The sequence below is a fragment of the Salvelinus alpinus genome, chromosome 1 (assembly GCF_045679555.1).
Source record: "Salvelinus alpinus chromosome 1, SLU_Salpinus.1, whole genome shotgun sequence".
Classification (NCBI taxonomy): domain Eukaryota; kingdom Metazoa; phylum Chordata; class Actinopteri; order Salmoniformes; family Salmonidae; genus Salvelinus; species Salvelinus alpinus.
In genome coordinates, this window is record NC_092086.1 from 88994953 (window position 1) to 89014000 (window position 19048).

General features: G+C 41.3%; 1 protein-coding gene across 3 annotated transcripts; it reads right to left on the reverse strand.

Annotated features, from left to right (window-relative positions):
- Positions 1-1428: 1428 nt before the first annotated feature.
- LOC139533091 (glucose-6-phosphate exchanger SLC37A4-like) lies at positions 1429-18341 on the reverse strand. Of its 3 annotated transcripts, none has more exons than XM_071331325.1 (10): positions 18249-18341; positions 16572-17254; positions 14460-14692; positions 7458-7695; positions 7116-7271; positions 5592-5677; positions 5394-5507; positions 5194-5259; positions 4053-4191; positions 1429-3929 (listed from the first exon to the last, which is right to left on the reverse strand). In XM_071331325.1, exons 2-10 carry the CDS (start codon positions 16717-16719, stop codon positions 3763-3765), a joined length of 1347 nt encoding a protein of 448 aa, XP_071187426.1. In that variant the 5' UTR covers positions 16720-17254; positions 18249-18341; the 3' UTR covers positions 1429-3762. The 3 variants fall into 3 exon arrangements, with proteins under 3 accessions (XP_071187426.1, XP_071187425.1, XP_071187427.1); XM_071331324.1 differs by having other exon boundaries at positions 16572-17303; XM_071331326.1 differs by lacking the exon at positions 1429-3929 and adding an exon at positions 4495-4647 and having other exon boundaries at positions 4069-4191; positions 16572-17303.
- Between the last annotated feature and the right edge of the window lie 707 nt (positions 18342-19048).

Below are 19048 nucleotides of genomic sequence, written 5' to 3' on the forward strand. Positions count from 1 at the left end.
CGATAGGAATTCAGGGAACTCAGTGAGGAACGCTGTATATGGCCCAGGAGGCCTGTAAACAGTAGCTATAAAAAGTGATTGAGTAGGCTGCATAGATTTCATGACTAGAAGCTCAAAAGACGAAAACGTCATTTTTTTTTTTGTAAATTGAAATTTGCTATCGTAAATGTTAGCAACACCTCCGCCTTTGCGGGATGCACGGGAGATATGGTCACTAGTGTAACCAGGAGGTGAGGCCTCATTTAACACAGTAAATTCATCAGGCTTAAGCCATGTTTCAGTCAGGCCAATCACATCAAGATTATGATCAGTGATTAGTTCATTGACTATAACTGCCTTGGAAGTGAGGGATCTAACATTAAGTAGCCCTATTTTGAGATGTGAGGTATCACGATCTCTTTCAATAATGGCAGGAATGGAGGAGGTCTTTATCCCAGTGAGATTGCTAAGGCGAACATCGCCATGTTTAGTTTTGCCCAACCTAGGTCGAGGCACAGACACAGTTTCAATCGGGATAGCTGAGCTGACTACACTGACTATGCTAGTGGCAGACTCCACTAAGCTGGCAGGCTGGCTAACAGCCTGCTGCCTGGCCTGCACCCTATTTCATTGTGGAGCTAGAGGAGTTAGAGCCCTGTCTATGTTGGTAGATAAGATGAGAGCACCCCTCCAGCTAGGATGGAGTCCGTCACTCCTCAGCAGGCCAGTCTTGGTCCTGTTTGTGGGTGAGTCCCAGAAAGAGGGCCAATTATCTACAAATTCTATCTTTTGGGAGGGGCAGAAAACAGTTTTCAACCAGCGATTGAGTTGTGAGACTCTGCTGTAGAGCTCATCACTCCCCCTAACTGGGAGGGGGCCAGAGACAATTACTCGATGCCGACACATCTTTCTAGCTGATTTGGAGGATCTGGAGAAGGTCTGTATGGAGGAGTGGGCCAAAATCCCTGCTGCAGTGTGTGCAAACCTGGTCAAGAACTACAGGAAACGTATGATCACTGTAATTGCAAACAAAGGTTTCTGTACCAAATATTAAGTTCTGCTTTTCTGATGTATCAAATACTTATGTCATGCAAATGCAAATTAATTACTTAATCATACAATGTGATTTTGTGGATTTTTGTTTTAGATTCCGTCTCTCACAGTTGAAGTGTACCTATGATAAAATTTACAGACCTCTACATGCTTTGTAAGTAGGAAAACCTGCAAAATCGGCAGTGTATCAAATACTTGTTCTCCCCACTGTATATTTATTAATTTAGTCCCATAGTGCAGAACCAACAAATATGTGCAAAATGTGCCCAATATGGTTATTTCTATTTCTGTGGTAAATGTAACCTACAAGGCACATTGGATTAGAAAACCAGTACATTTTATGATTAATGGTCTGTCCATAACAGGCTTTAGGGTGAAATAAGAACAGGGTGACAATACATTCATTGCTCTTTATTCATTTTCCTTAACATTTCAATAATTCCAGTTAGACAAATATGCCTGAATGGCAAAGAATAGTGAGATAAATATTTTTCAGTTAAAAACTGCCTGTGAAAAGTTCCAATGCAGCCATTTTTATCCCAATATCAAATAATTTCTGGGTATCAATTAAGTACCTTTCTGTGATTATTTGTTTATCATTTTAATTTAAAACAAACAAAAATAGCTTCTTTCTCAAGTAAGAATTTAGCTAAGACTGTCTGGGAGTGGTCTGAGTGGGGAGGGGAAAACTGAAAATTTAGTGGTTATTAGCCAAGAAGTCTGTAACGCTTCCTTATTGGTCTATTAACTAATTTACCAAAACTCCATTCCACCAAAACAGGCTGAAATTTCAGGCTGTCTTTTCAAACAGCTCTTACACAAAAAAAAGGCATTATCATAATTTTCACAATTTCACAGTATTACTATAATTACTGGATAAAGATCTGAGCTGATTGGCCGAAAGACCAATTATTGGCAAAAGATCAGAATAAGGCTGCCTGTGTAAACGCAACCATTGGGCGCATTGCTCAGCCCAGGCATTGCTGATGCATGCCAGATCTTACAGAGCCTGAATAGGTATTTTAAGTATCAGCTAACCACATCATATGTTACAGCAATCTGTCATTCAATGACAGTCGATGACGTGGCACAAAACCATTGCTTGATGCATGCAACGTCTGAGCAGGGGAACCAGGCAACCAGTGGATGTGTTTACACAGACAGTCCAATTCTGATTTTTTATTTCACTAATTGGTATTTTGACCAATCAGATCAGCTATTTTGCCAATAATTGGGCAAAAAAAATCTGAATTAGGCTACCTGTGTATAAACGCAGCATTACATACTTTTGTGAGAATATCAGGATAATGCGAGCCTGGTGTTCCAGTCTGATTAGCCTCTTTGGTTTCATTTACACAGGCAGACCATTTTTGATATTTTCCCCCCCAACTAATTGGTCTTTTGACCAATCAGATCAGCTATAAAAAAATATCTGATCGATTTCAGAGACCAATTAGTGAACAAATAAATATCAGAATTGAGCTGCCTGTGTAAATGCAAACATAGACGAGTTGGCCACAGCTCATACAGTATGGGACCAGGCTCAGAAATCTAATTGTAATTCTGATATTTTTTTCACAAATCAAATCTTCTACCAATAATTGCGGGGGAAAAAAATCAGAATTGGTATGCCTGTGTAAACCCAGCCTCTGTGACCACATTGTCTAATAACAAAACCTGTAGTGACAAAATAGTATCCTGTGACAAACAGGGTGATTCTGAAATTACTATATGTAGAAAAATGTATAGGGGAAATCAATTTCTGTGTAATAATAACAGTATTTGAAACAATAGCGAAAACAATTATAGTTAGCCTAAATATATTTCACCCCCATAGATTATACATTTTTTCACGCAGCTACATCACCTTAAGTTAGCAATTTCCTTCAAACTGCACGTAGATACATTAAAATGTTCATCTGACTCTGGGGAACTAGATAAAGGGCCTCATTGCCAAAATCCCAAACTATCCCTTTTAGGTTGATGCATTTAAATATTTTCATAGACAACTAGCTAAGATCTCTAAACTTTAAAAGTCCATTTAGTAAAGCCAGTGTGTTAACAAAAATAGATGCCGTGTTTGTCGTAATGTATCTATTTTCCTGACTGAACATTATTTTATAAATTAAGAATTAGTGAAAGGGAAATACTACTGTGATCGTCCAACATTACCGTTTTGTGCAAATTTCTATTCATACATAGTTTTAATGCTGGCTCATCAATGAAGCATTCGGTAACTTCAAGACATTTGGCATCCACTGAAGGCAATCTATGCAATGGACAGCAGATTCACTGTGTATCAACAACATGCTTCAAATAATATACAAGTTATTATACCAACTAAATAACAGTGGTAAGAGAATAGATTATTCGAAATGTAAGACTTAGGCCTACGTGATATACTATACTTTTTGAAGTCATTACTGTGAGTGGATGCCGTAGGTGTAGATTCCATAGGTGCTTAGAACTGTACGGCTTGTGAGGAGTTTGATTCTGACGGTGCATTAAATGGCAAACTAAAGTGAAGCAAAGTATCCTTTTAGAAAACATGGTTGCTAACATCGAAAACATCGAGGTGAGATCACTTTGACACAGTGTTGTGTTTCCAGGGATAGGAGGTGTACTTTAGGGGCTATGTAATGTGCAGCCAGTCCAACAACCCTTGCTGTATAATATTCACCCAGTCACACAGCAGGAACCTGTGCATAGCTCAGGAGATGCAGAGATCAATCAATCAATTTTCTGGGGGATGTGGCCCATTTTGGTGCGAATGTTACGGAACAGAAAGAAGATGACTGTCGTCACGGCAATGGTCACTTCAGCTACCCAGAAGGCCATGTCCCAGCTGTAGTATTTAGCGATGGTGCTGAAGGGGAGTCCCGCGAAGAAAGCCCCAACTGCAACCAATAAAAACACAGCTAGCTTACTGATATGAATGTCTCAGAGAATTGTTGATACCCAGAACCATGCGTTGTCTTTTTGAGAATACAGATCAAAAGGAACCAATATAGGAGACTTACCATTGGCCATGAGAGCTACAATGGCATGGGAGGACCCACAATAGTTTGATGGAGCACTTTCATTGGCTATCACACCGAACAATGCGATTGGTCCATAAGAGGAGAATCCGAACATAGCACCCAGGGAAAGTATCCAGATCTAGATGAGAGAATATGAAACAGAATATAAAACGTAATGAATGTTTAATATACATAATTTCAAATTGGTCTACAACTCAGATAAATATATACTGAACCAAAATATAAAAACGCAACATGCAACAATTTCAAAGATTTGACTGAGTTACAGTTCATACAAGGAAGTCAGTCAATTGAAATCAATTCATTAGGCCCTCATCTATGGATTTCACATGACTGGGCTGGGGTACAGCCATGGGAGCCAGGCCCACCCACTGGGGAGCCAGGGCCAGCCAATCAGTTTTTTCCCACAAAAGGGCTTTACCACAGACAGAAATACTCCTCAGTTTCATCAGCTGTCCGGGTGGCTGCTCTCAGACGATCCCGCAGGTAAAGAAGCTGGATGTGGAGGTCCTGGGCTGGCGTGGTTACACGTGGTGTGAAGTTGTGAGGCCGGTTGGATGTACTGCCAAATTCTCTAAAACAATGTTGGAGGTGGCTTATGGTAGAGAAATTAACATGAAATTCTCTGGCAACAGTTCTGGTGGAACTGTCAGCATGCCAATTGCACACTCCCTCAAAACTGTGGCATTGTGTTGTGTGACAAAACGACACATTTTAGAGTGGCCTTTTATTGTCCCCAACACAAGGTTCACCTGTGTAATGATCATACTATTTAAACAGCTTCTTGATATGCCACACCTGTCAGGTGGATGGATTATCTTGGCAAATTATAAATGCTCACTAACAGGGATGTAAACAAAGTTGTGCACAACATTTTAGAGATATAAGCGTTTTGTGCATATGGAACATTTCTGAGATCTTTTATTTCAGCTCATGAAAAATGGGACCAACACTTTACGGTTTTCGTTTATATTTTTGTTCAGTATAAATATTCCTGTTCTTGCAACCAATATACATTTTTCAACAGATAGTGTTGCCAATGACTCAGGACGTTATGTGATAAAGAGTATAAACAAAGTAAGCTACAAACACATTTGAGTAAATTAATTATAATGGCTACCTCTTTCTCTGACAGGCCGATAAGGACAGAGAGAGGATGAAGGGCCACTACCCAGACGGGAGCTTCCTGTGGGAACAGGAAGATAAATGGCACAGATTATAGTCTTATATACATTATTCTTTAAACGAGGAGTAACAACTGAAAACTTGTAAAAACATCACCATGAAATGACTTTAATGGGAATGTTGAATTTAATGTACCTTTAGGGCCTCAGCTGTGATAGTGACACGGAACAGGTATAGGGACAAATACATGCCAGCCATCATGGAGAGGAGCAGGACATGGCGAGGGTTACCATGGGTACCCAAACCTTGCTGTGGGACAATAAGACAATAAAAACAAACAATGCAGAGTGATGTAAACACTTATTTTGATGTGTGATTGGTGTTGTCACTTACCCTAGCAACAGCCCTGTCAGACAGGAAGCCAGCTGCGAGGCTGCCCACCAGACCTCCAACCTCCAAGGCACTCATGTAGGAACTGCCTTTGGATGACATACAGTACCAATCAAAAGTTTAGACACACCTACTCATTCAAGGGTTTTTCTTTATTTTTACTATTTTCTACATTGTAGAATAATAGTGAAGACATCAAAACTATGAAATAACACATGGAATCATGTAGTACCCCAAAAAACTGTTAAACAAATCTGAGATTCTTCAAAGTAGCCCCACTTTGCCTTGATGACAGTTTTGCACACTCTTGGCATTCTCTCAAACAGATTCATGAGGTAGTCACCTGGAATGAATTTCAATTAACAGGTGTGCTTTGTTAATTTGTAGAATTTCTTTCCTTCTTAATGCGTTTGAGCCAATCAGTTGTGTTGTGACAAGGTAGGGGTGGTATACAAAAGATAGCCCTATTTGGTAAAAGTCCATATTATGGCAAGAACAGCTCAAATAAACAAAGAGAAACAATAGTCCATCACTACTTTAAGACATGAAGGTCAGTCAATCCATAAGAGTTACCTCTGCTGCAGAGGATAACTTCCTTAGAGTTACAAGCCTCAGAAATTGCAACCAAAATAAATGCTTCACAAGGACATCAACATCAACTGTTCAGAGGAGACTGTGTGAATCAGGCCTTCATTGTTGAATTGCTGCAAATAAAACACTACTAAAGGACACCAATAATAAGAAGAGACTTGCTTGGGCCAATAAACACGAGCAATGGACATTAGACTGGTGGAAATCTGTTCTTTGGTCTGATGAGTCCAAATTTTAGATTTTTAGTTCCAACCACCGTGTCTTTGTGAGACGCAGAGTAGCATGAAGGAGGAGGTGTGATGGTGCGTGTGTGCTTCGCTGGTGAAACGGTCAGTGATTTATTTTGAATTCAAGGCACACTGCAGCGATACGTCATCCCATCTGGTTTACGCTTAGTGGGACTATCATTTGTTTTTCAACAGGACAATGACCTAACACACCTCCAGTCTGTGTCAGGGCTATTTGACCAAAGAGAGTGATAGAGTGCTGCATCAGATGACCTGGCCTCCACAATCACCCGACCTCAACACAAATGAGATGGTTTGGGATGAGTTGGACCGCAGAGTGAAGGAAAAGCATCCAACAAGTGCTCAGCATATGTGGGAACTCCTTCAAGACTGTTGGAAAAGCATTCCAGGTGAAGTCAAATGCCAAGAGTGTGCAAAGCTAGGTGTGCAAAGCTATCAAGGCAAAGGGTGGCTACTTTGAAGAGTCTCAAAAATATTTGATTTGTTTAACACTTTTTTGGTTACTACATGATTCCATATATATTATGTCCTAGTTTTGATGTCTTCACTCTTATTCTGCAATGTAGAAAATAGTAAAAATAAAGAAAAACCCTTGAATGAGTAGGTGTATCAACTTTTGACTGGTACGGTACATGATGTTAGGCAAATACCTAGATACACACTTGTAAATTGTGTGTGTGTGCGTTACCTATGAGGACAGTCTGGCCCTTATCCTGAATGAGATAGAGCTGGCCCCAGTCAGTGCATGCCGTCTTCACCCCGAACACTACCAGGTAGCCTAGGGACAGCACCCACAGGTATGGAGACAGCAGGAACTCACTCAGAGTACTGTCACAGTTGGCTACTGCAGGATAAAACAAATAGAAAACATGTTTTTAATGATTATACTCCAAGTCTGTTGGACAGAGTAACCAGAGCAATACATATGGATATAGCCAATCAAAATGTACACATGGATCTTAAAACACACAAAATCAACAAATGCAAAACAGTCCCTCTGTCCTGCGGTAACGGCTTTTTTTCTCCTCACCTCCTTTCTTGGCTGAGGCCTCAATGCTGGGCAGGCCCACGTCTTTGGGTTCGTTCTTTATGAACACCAGGCAGATGACAGAAAAGGATGCACAGATGATGCCTGACATGGACAGGATAGTCCTCCAGTCGTAGTACTGAAGCAATACCATAGCCAGGAGAGGACCCAATCCACCGGCCAGGTTCATGCTGCAGGACAGCACTGCCCACCATGTACCAAACTGAGACGGCTCAAACCACTGAGTACAGAGAACAGATATGTTGATGGCATGAATATGTAAACTATAGAATGAGAACACTCTGAGAACAGTAAAATAGATCTGACATCTAGACATGTGGAAAGGCAAGTCAAAACATTGTCACTTTGCTACTAAATTTAGACCACTGAATCAGTGCGGATACTTATTTTATGGTTTTATCTGTCAAAACTGTAACCAGTGTCATCAGTTAACAACCTCTGAAGTGCCGAGTTGCCTAAAGTGATGTAATGTAGCTCAAGCCATAACGCCACTGAAATGGTGACCGCAGCAATTAACAGTAACATATCAATCAATTTGCCGGCTGACCACTTAATCCTGCCTGCAGGTTGCTTTAATACCATATTGATCCAGAGTGCTAAGCACAGAACCAGCAGTCCACCAATGCCCCCTGCACTGTTCAAACAGTCCGGCTGAGGTGCTATCTGCATTGTTCTTATTCCATTTTTACAAACTCCCCCCATGTCCCTTCTTCACTGGAGGGGAGCCTGCCACCTATTGGTCACCACACACCTCATTCAATGTAATCATTCAGATCACCACCACCTAAAAGGGCTGGGGCTAGCACTTTAAATGCCCCACCACGAGGACTGTGTGCTCTCGTTCTCTGTGGCCGACGTTAGTAAGTCATTTAAGCGGGTTAACCCTTGCAAGGCTTCCGGCCCAGAAGGCATCCCAATCCGCGTCCTCAGTGCATGTGCAGACCAACTGGATGTTTACGGACATATTCAATATCTCCGTATCCCAGTCTGTTGTACCCACTTGCTTCAGGATGTTCCTGTACCCAAGAAAGCAAAGGTAACAACTAAATAACGGTTGCCCCGTAGCACTCACTTCTGTCATCATGAAGTGCTTTGAGAGGCTAAGTTAAATATCATATCACCTCCACCTTACCCGACACCCTATACCCACTACAATTCGCATACCGCCCCAACAGATCAAATGGACGACGCAATCGCCATTGCACTGCACTATCCCACCCGGACAAGATCAATGAGAATGCTGTTCCTGTTAAGGGTTTGTAAGTAAGAGTTTCACTGTAAGGTCTACACTTGTTGTATTCGGCGCATGTGACAAATAAAGTTCGATTTCATCTACTACAGCTCAGCTTTCAACACCATAGTGGCCTCCAAGCTCATCACTAAGCTTAGAGCCCTGGGTCTGAGACCCTCCCTGTGCAACTGGGTCCTGGACTTCCTGAAGTGGGCCTACCCCAAGTAGGCAACAACAACTCCTCCATGCTGATCCTCAATACGGGACCCTACAGGGGTGCGTGCACAGTCCTCTGCTGTACTCCCTGTTCACCAATGGTCTCCAACTCAATCATCAAGTTTGCTGACGACAACAGTGGTAGGCCTGATTACCAACAATGACGAGGCAGCCTACAGGGAGGAGGGGAGAGCCCTGGTGGAGTGGTGCCAGAAAAATAACCTCTCCCTCAATATCAACAAAACGAAGGAGCCGAGGGTGGATTACAGGCGACAGCAGAGAGAACACGCTCCTATCCACATCGATGGGGCTGCAGTGGAGAGGGTCAATTCAAAAGCATCAAGTTCCTAGGCTTGCACATCACTGACAACCTGACATGGTCCCTTCACACAGACAGTGTTGTGAAGGAGGCTGAAGAAATTTGGCTTGACCCCTAAGACCCTCATTAACTTTTCACAGATACACCATTGAGAGTATCCTGTTGGGCTGTATCACTGCCTGGTACGGCAATTGCGTCGTCCGCAACCAAAGGACTCTCCAGAAGGTGGTGCGGTCAGCCCAACTCATCACCGGGGGTACACTGCCTGCCCTCCAGGACTTCTACAGCACCTGGTGTCACAGGAAGGCCAAGAAGATCATCAAGGACCTCAGCCAACCGAGCCACGGCCTGTTCACCCTGCTACCATTTAGGAGGCGGGGACAGTAAAGGTGCCTCAGAGCTGGGACCGAGAGAATGATAAACAGCTTCAATCTCCAGGGCATCAGAATGTTAAACAGTCACCACTTGCCGGGCTCCGCCCAGTACCCTGCCCTGGACCTTGGTCAATGTTACTAGCAGGCTACCACCTTGTACTCTACCATGCACCTTAGACACTCCTGCCCCATGTACATAGTCAATGATCACTGGTCACCTTATTAATAATGTTTACATACTGTTTTACCCACTTTATATGTATATACTGTATTCTGGTCATGACTCATTCTATATAACTACTACTGTAAAGAACATTTCTATTTATACACACACCATTATTTTTACAAACACACACACACTACCAGTCAAAAGTTTTAGAACACCCACTCATTCAAGGGTTTTTCTTTATTTTTTACAATAATAGTGAAGACATCAAAACTATGAAATAACAAATATGTAATCATGTAGGAACCAAAAAAGTTAAACAAATAAAAATATATTTTATATCTGAGATTCTTCAAATAGCCACCCTTTGCCTTGATGACAGTTTCACACACTCTTGGCATTCTCTCAACCAGCTTCATGAGATAGTCACTTGGAATGCATTTCAATTTACAGGTGTGCCTTGTTAAAAGTTAATTTGTGGAATTTCTTTCCTTCTTAATGCGTTTGAGCCAATCAGTTGTGTTGTGACAAGGTAGGGGTGGTATACAGAAGATGGCCCTATTTGGTACAAGACCAAGTCCATATTATGGCAAGAACAGCTAAAATAAACAAAGAGAAATGGCAGTCTATCATTACTTTAAGACATGAAAGTCAGTCAGTGCGGAACATTTCAAGAACTTTTAAAGTTTCTTCAAGTGCAGTCGCAAAAACCATCAAGCGCTAAGATGAAACTGGCTCTCATGAGGACCGCCACAGGAAAGGAAGACCCAGAGTTACCTCTGCTGCGGAGGATAAGTTCATTATAGTTACGAGCCTCAGAAATTGAAGCCAAATAAATGCTTTACAGAGCTCAAGTAATAGACATCTCAAAATCAACTGTTCAGACGAGACTGCGTGAATGGTCAAATTGCTACAAAGAAACCACAACTAAAGGACACCAATAAGAAGAAGAGACTTGCTTGGGCAAAGAAACAAGAGCAATGGACATTAGACCGGTGGAAATCTGTCCTTTGGTCTGATGAGTCCAAATTTGAGATTTTTGGTTCTAACCGCCGTGTCTTTGTGAGACGCGGTGTGGGTGAACGGAGGATCTCTGCATGTGTATTTCCTACCGTAAAGCATGGAGGTGGTGTTATGGTGGAGGGGTGCTTTGCTGGTGACACGGTCTGTGATTTATTTAAAATTCAAGGCACACCTAACCAGCAGGGCTACCACAGCATTTTGCAGCGATATGCCATCCCATTTGGTTTGCGCTTAGTGGGACTATCATTTGTTTTTCAACAGGACAATGACCCAACACACCTCCAGGCTGTGTAAGGGCTATTTGACCAAGAAGGAGAGTGATGGTGCTGCATCAGATGACCTGGCCTCCACAATCACCCGACCTAAACCCAATTGAGATGGTTTGGGATGAGTTGGACAGCAGTGTGAAGGAAAAGCAGCCAACAAGTGTTCAGAATATGTGGGAACTCCTTCAAGACTGTTGGAAAAGCATTCCAGAATGCTGTGGTACCCATGCTGGTAAAGTGTGCCTTGAATTCTAAATAAATCCCAGACAAGTTCACCAGCAAAGCACCCCCACAGCATCACACCTCCTCCTCCATGCTTCACGGTGGGAACCACACATGCAGAGATCATCCATTCACCTACTCTGCGTCTCACCAAGACACGCCGGTTGGAACCAAAAATCAAAAATTTGGACTCAGACTAAAAGGACAGATTTTCACCAGTCTAATGACAATTTTCTGCATTTCTTGGCATAAGCAGGTCTCTTCTTATTGGTGTCCTTTAGTAGTGGTTTCTTTGCAGCAGGCTCATCTGAACAGTTGATGTTGAGATGTGTCTGTTACTTGAACTCTGAAACATTTATTTAAGCTGCAATTTCTGAGGCTGGTAACTCTAATGAACTTATCCTCTGTAGCAGAGGTGACTCTGGGTCTTCCTTTCCTGTGGCGGTTCTCATTGAGAGTCAATCTTTTACCAAATATGTCTATCTTCTGTATACCACCCCTACCTTGTCACAACACAACTGATTGGCTCACACGCATTAATAAGAAAAGAAATTCCAAAAATGTACTTTTAACAAGGCACACCTGTTCATTTAAATGCATGCCAGGTGACTACATCCTGAAGCTGGTTGAGAGAATGACAAGTGTGTGCAACCTGTCATCAAGGCAAAGGGTGGCTACTATGAAGAATCTCAACTATAAAATAACACGTTTTTGGTTACCACATGATTCCATGTGTTATTTCCCAGTTTTGATGTCTTCACTATACTATATTATTCTACAATGTAAAAAATAGCAAAAGAAAAATAGAAAAACCCTTGAATGAGTAGGTGTCCAAATTTTGACTGGTACTGTATATAAATAAAATATGTAAGTGCCTTTGAACAGGGTTTGGTAGTAGGTGCCAGGCGCACCAGTTTGAGCGTGTCAAGAACTGCCACACTGCTGGGTTTTTCACATTCAGCAGTTTCCTGTGTGTATCAAAAATGGTCCACCACCCAAAGGACATCCAGCCAACTTGACAACTGTGGGAAACATTGGAGTCAACATGGGCCAGCATCCCTGTGGAACGCTTGAGACACTTTGTAGAGTCCATGCTCAGACGAATTGAGGCTGTTCTGAAGGCAAAAGGGGGGTGCAACTCAATATTAGGACCGTGCTCTTACTGTTTTGTGCAGACTGTCAGCTTTAATTTGAGGGTATTTTCCTCCATTTCGGGTGAACCGTTTAGAAAATACAGCACTTTTTGTACAAAGTCCCACCTCCATTTTTTGGGACCCAAAAGTATTGGGCCCAATTCACTTGTGAATTAATGTCATCAATTGTTTGGTATTTGGTCCCATATTCTAAAATGACACAATACATTATTTACCATTACTTTCTATTGGGCACAAAATAATCTGAAACAACCAAAACAAACAGCAAATGCATCCAAAAAGTGTGTAGAGTCACAACATATAATCAATCATTGCATGCTAGGAATATGGGACCAAATACTAAACTTGACTACTTTAATACACATAAGTAAATTTGTCCCAATACTTTTGATCCCTCTAAAATGGGTGGACTACGTACAAAAGTGCTGTAATTTCTAAACAGTTCACTCCATTTGTATGGAAATGCCCTCAAATTAAAGATGACGGTCTGCACTTTAACCTCAGTTAAACCTCAGTTGGCATAAGGTCATTTAAAATCCAAATTGCAGTACAGAGCCAAAACCAAAAAAAGTGTCACTGTCCCAATACTTTAGGAGCTCACTGGATTATATTTACCTGCCTCATTGGGAGCTAATTTGATTGAGCCTGTGTTTATTTCCCAGAGTGCTAATATTGTATATAGATGCTAATGTATAGCTTTAAGTTCTTTCAGTTTGATGTAAGTATGTTGTTTGCCGTTTATTGACCATGTTAATGTCATATTGTATTAACAATATCTTCTTTCTGAATCATCCTAGTGTAACCATCTATATCACCATTTATATCATCTTACTTGAAGCCTACAAAAGACCAACAAACCTGTTTTTGTAAAAAAAGCTACACTCTCCTTGTGTTCTTATAGACAGACACACCCATTGTTTCCTCCCACCCATCCCGTACCAGTTTATTTGAGCTATTTTTCACCAGGACATACCTGTGTATGCAATGTGTTTGTGAAGGCCATGGCCAGGAGTCTCTATAAATACTATTCCCTGAGACCTAATCCCGCTCACATATGCCAAAGCGTATTTATTCCCCGATCATTGACGGCAGCTTCTTAGGACTCCTGTTGTCTTAACTCATTATGCATTTAATTGTATCAGGAAATAAAGGATTGACATGAATGGTTGAGGGTAAGGAATGGGGGAAAACACCAATACATTAAATTTATATAAGCGGTACATCATTTTTATTTCTCTCACATGTTGAATTCATATAGCACTCAAATCTACTTCAGATATTGTACAAATAGACACCCCAGTATAATCTACACTGTAGTTCATTCAAATGCATATGACAGAAAACAAGTGTGAAATGTAATAGGAAGGCTGCAGTATGCCGTACATGCTGATTGAGAACAGTATTGCTCAATCTCCATGCAATAGTCATTTCCTTGTGGCCCCTAACTCATGGAAATGGCACCACGAGCACTCAGTGTTCCAAGATTACAGTTGGCATAAACTGTTGTGACTTCATGCCAGAAATCACCATCTCTAGCCCATAAGGTCACTGCTATGTCATGGCAAGGGTTCGAATTCCTGACCACACTTGGGGGAGGTGAGTGACAGGTACACTCTAAAGGCAAAGGGTGAAGCACATTCTCGTCACTATTCTTTTCGAAGGGATCTGTTTTTTGGGTGGGGTGTAAATACCTTCCAAAATAATTGTGTGCATATTTTTTATTTTACCGTTATTTTACCAGGTAAGTTGACTGAGAACACATTCTCATTTGCAGCAACGACCTGGGGAATAGTTACAGGGGAGAGGAGGGGGATGAATGAGCCAATTATAAACTGAGCCAATTATATATTGTAAAGCCAAGTGTTAAAACACAGATGGCTGATGGCGCAAGCCTTTAGGTGTGAGAGTTTCCTTACTTCAGGGATTTTCTGAATGGTTTTCATTATGTATTGATTGTGAATTCACCTCAGTCTATGTTACAGGAGCCTCCTCCTATTGGAGCAACAGTCTTACCTTGCGCAGCACCTTCCCACATGGTGGCCAGCCTAAGCCCTGGCCCAGACCGTTGACAAACCACAGAGCAGAAAACACAGTCACAGTGGAGGACCATGAGAAGATCACGTTGATGCCCCCCACCACCAAGAGGCCAATGGAGAAGAGCCAGCGAGCGCTGATCTGGTCAGACAATACACCACTGATGAACTTACTGATGGCATAGGCCATGGTCTGACTACTGGTGATCAGGCCTAAGAGGACAGGAGAGGAAAACACATTCTTAACAGGACATCAATCACAAGGGATATAGATCTTAACATGGTTCTAAACCTTAGATAGAAGGCCCAAACTGATTTTCTTATGTGGGTCAGTGAATTGACTAAAGATAAATACAATGTCATCTCTATAGAGAGGTGTGCTTAATAAAAGTTGCTTACAGTGACTGCTGCACATTCTCTCACATAATATTTAATGAATTGACACACAGCATTTCATAGGATGCATGTCACAACAAAGATGAACTACAGTTGAAGTTGGAAGTTTACATACACTTAGGTTGGAGTCATTAAAACTAGTTTTTCAACCACTCCACAAATTACTTGTTAACAAACTATCGTTTTGGCAAGTCAGTTAGGACATCTACTTTGTGGATGACAAATAATTTTTCCAACAAATGTTTACAGACAGATTATTTCACTGTATGACAATTCCAGTGGGTCAGAAGTTTACATACACTATGTTGACTGTGCCTTTAAACAGCTTGGAACATTCCAGAAAATGATGTCATGGCTTTAGAAGCTTCTGATAGGCTAATTGACATAATTTGAGTAAATTGGAGTTGTACCTGTGGATGTATTCCAAGGCCTACCTTCAACAAAATAAATCAGCCAAGACCTCAGAAAAAGAATTGTTGACCTCCACAAGTCTGGTTCATCCTTGGGAGAAATTTCCAAACACCTGAAGGTACCACGTTGATCTGTACAAACAATAGTATGCAAGTATAAACACTATGGGACCACGCAGCCGTCATACCGCTCAGGAAGGAGACGCATTCTGTCTCCTAGAGATGAACGTACTTTGGTGCGAAAAGTGCAAATCAATCCCAGAACAGCAGCAAAGGACCTTGTGAAGATGCTGGAGGAAACAGGTACAAAGGTATCTATATCCACAGTAAAACGAGTCCTATATTGACATAACCTGAAAGGCCGCTCAGCAAGGAAGAAACCACTGCTCCAAAACCACCATAAGAAAGCCAGACTACGGTTTGCAACTGCACATGGGGACAGAGATCGCACTTTTTGGAGAAATGTCCTCTGGTCTGATGAAACAAAATGACCACCAATGGCCATAATGACCATCATTATGTTTGGAGGAAAAAGGGGGAGGCTTGCAAGCCAAAGAACACCATCCCAACCGTGAAGCACCGGGGTGGCAGCATCATGTTGTGGGGGTGCTTTGCTGCAGGAGGGACAGGTGCACTTCACAAAATATGATGATGAGGAAGTAAAATTATGTGGCTATATTGAAGCAACATCTCAAGACATCAGTCAGGAAGTTAAAGCTTGGTCGCAAATGGGTCTTCCAAATGGACAATGACCCCAAGCATACTTCCTAAGTTGTGGCAAAATGGCTTAAGGACAACAAAGTCAAGGTATTGGAGTGGCCAACACAAAGCCATGACCTCAATCCTATAGAAAATTTGTGGGCAGAACTGAAAAAGCGTGTGCGAGCAAGGAGACCTACAAGCCTGATTCAGTTACACCAGCTCTGTCAGGAGGAATGGGCCAAAATTCACCCAACTTATTGTGGGAAGCTTGTGGAAGGCTACCTGAAACATTTGACCCAAGTTAAACAATTTCAAGGCAATGCTACAAAACACTAATTGAGTGTATGTAAACTTCTGACCCACTGGGAATGTGATGAAAGACATAAAAGCTGAAATAAATCACTCAAATATTATTCTGACATTTCACATTCTTAAAATAAAGTGGTGATCCTAACTGACATAAGACAGGGAATTTTTACTAGGATTAAATGTCAGGAATTGTGAAAAACGGAGTTTAAATGTATTTGACTAAGGTGTATGTAAACTTCCGACTTCAACTGTATATAGCATAAGACTGCTCTTACCCAAGTCATCCTTGTCCAGTTTAATCTCCTCCATCACAGAGGGCATGACAAAAGAGAAGGTCTTCCTGTTGAAGTAGTACAGGGAGTAGCCAGTAAACATGGAGAAGAAGATAACCATACGATAGTATCCATAACCAGTGGCCCCCATGATTCCAGAGGTAATCAGACCAATCTCTTGGAGCAAAAATCTAAAAGTTGTAAACTGTTAATTTCCCAGGTAAAAAAAAAAAAAAAAATACTTCAGATTTGTTCTCTCCAAATGATGCAAATCACTGTTTTAGTGAATGCTGTCTCTGAAATTCTTTAGCGTTTGAAACAACCAATCACATTCCATGATGCCGTTACCAGTGTATGGGGTTACTGGCCGACTTTCCTTTGGTTAGAGATACCACGCTCATGTTTACAGAGCAACAATTGAGATGTGGCACTGGGTTGATAACACTGATTCAATCTTGCCCAGGTGGATGTGGATGGACATTACAGAAAAGCAGCTATCACCCTGTTACTCTCTGACATAGCTGGTGCTTCTACTGTACTACACATTCAGGACTGTCCCTTCTCTTCCAGTCCGCCTCTATGAACTTCCAAGCTATTATTTCTCCTGTATGTGGATGTTGCTGTCTGTTCTCTGTCCCAGCGGTCGTTCTTTCTGAGGGGTGGGAATTCCACAGCAGGCCCAGTCTCTGTGGATGTCCAGGTAGTATCAGAAGACAGGACCCTCACACACAATGCCTAGAAACACACCCCAATACTTCAGAATACACATATCATAGATTAATCAATTGTTGATTATTGATCTACATCAATGAACAATTAACATTTTTGTTTCCACAATACAAAATCAGGCCAGTCAACACATGATTCATAATGAAATTATGACAAAAGGAACAATGGCAGGAATAAGGCCAATTTTCAAGACCCTCTCTGGTCAGCTAATCCCCAGTGGGCTACTGTATAATGTTGGGTGATTTAAAGTCTGGGGTGCCGCTTTAATCTCGTATCAGACAAACGCTTGAACTTTGACATTGACCACCACACATTGCCAAAACATTTCATTGAATCACTCCTGCAATACAATCTAACTTAGATTTTGCGAAACGTGTAGACTGTTGAGACCCAATGATAGACTATTTAATGCTTTAAAACTCAAGAAATTATCAAAGGCAGTGGAGGCTGCTGCAAGGATGGCTCTTAATAATGGCTGGAATGGAGCGATGCATTTGATACCATTCCACTACCTGCTCCAGCCATTAACATGAGCCTGTCTGCCCCAATTAAGGTGCCACCAACTTCCTGCGGTCAAAGGAAAAATAACATTTGAAAAGATAATTATTCTGCATAGTTTGCATGCAAAGAATAGTTGATTCTAAAATACTGAAGCAAACTCTCTTTTCTGTTATTAATACACCAGGGTCCAGTTTGATATTGTAGTAGCTAGGAAATAAGTATAGAAAATTACTGAATACCAAAACAACACATCCTCAATCATAGCCTTGGAAAAGTGACTAGAGAGCACAGAAATTAACGCATCCACTCTCTCTAGCAAACGCCAACTTCAATGTAGGCCTACATGAGTTCTGACGTTATACTTCATTGAAACACTGTTGCATGACCTCCGTGGACAATATCTTGATAGTTACATTCTATCTACATAACAATTAAGGACATGTTTGGTACCTTGTTTCGACAGGATCCCTCTCGCTGTTTAGGCTAACATACCCACAGAAACAGGAACTGCCGTCTTGCTCTGTGCTCTCATTGGGCAATTGAGCTGACATTCATGAAAGGAGGCGTTCCTACCGGATCGTTTTCTTCTGTATGTAGGTTCAAGGTTGAAGAAACGAACCGACTGCAAAATATAATCCATTGAATCTGCACTGTCTGGCAGCACGCAGTGGCTGAGAAAAGGTTTACATTATATCCAAAAGAGCTACTACCAAAAATCGCATGCTCACATTTTATTAAACCATTTTTTCACAGTTTATTAAACATGTCATGATGGCATTCTGGAAGATTTATATTCTATAGTGTTCCATTATATTTTATCGTATTCTATTTTCTTTCAATAATAAAATGAAACAACCATATTTTTAACATTATGCTTTACTCCCACAAAGGTTGGTACATGTCAGCCAATCAATATACATTTGAATCATGATCTGAATATGACTGGGGACATCTAGTGGTCAAAGGACAACACCTTGAAATATCCACGTATAATAAATACAGTAATGTAGGCCTACACACACTTAAGGTTAAAAATACATGTTCTGAGCAAAATAGTGTATTTTTAGACATAACTGCAAAGTTCAAGGAGTAGGCCATTCAAGGAGGTGGTATGATGGTGCCCTCTGATGTCATCGGCCTCCACACTCGCTTGTGGGAACAAAAGAGAAGCAATAGAGACGCCATGTCATCATGAGGATACCTGGATCACCTATTGAAATGTGCCTTTTGTAAATCAGGTGATAAATTAA

Excerpts from the sequence above, each read along its gene's own strand:
- LOC139533091 (XM_071331325.1), bottom strand. The coding sequence starts at position 16,719 with ATGGGGGCCACTGGTTATGGATACTATCGTATGGTTATCTTCTTCTCC. Across the intron at positions 5,678-7,115 it reads GGGCCAGACTGTCCTCATAG|GCAGTTCCTACATGAGTGCC; the intron begins GTAACGCACACA and ends TGTCATCCAAAG. Across the intron at positions 4,192-5,193 it reads TCGGCCTGTCAGAGAAAGAG|ATCTGGATACTTTCCCTGGG; the intron begins GTAGCCATTATA and ends TCTCTCATCTAG.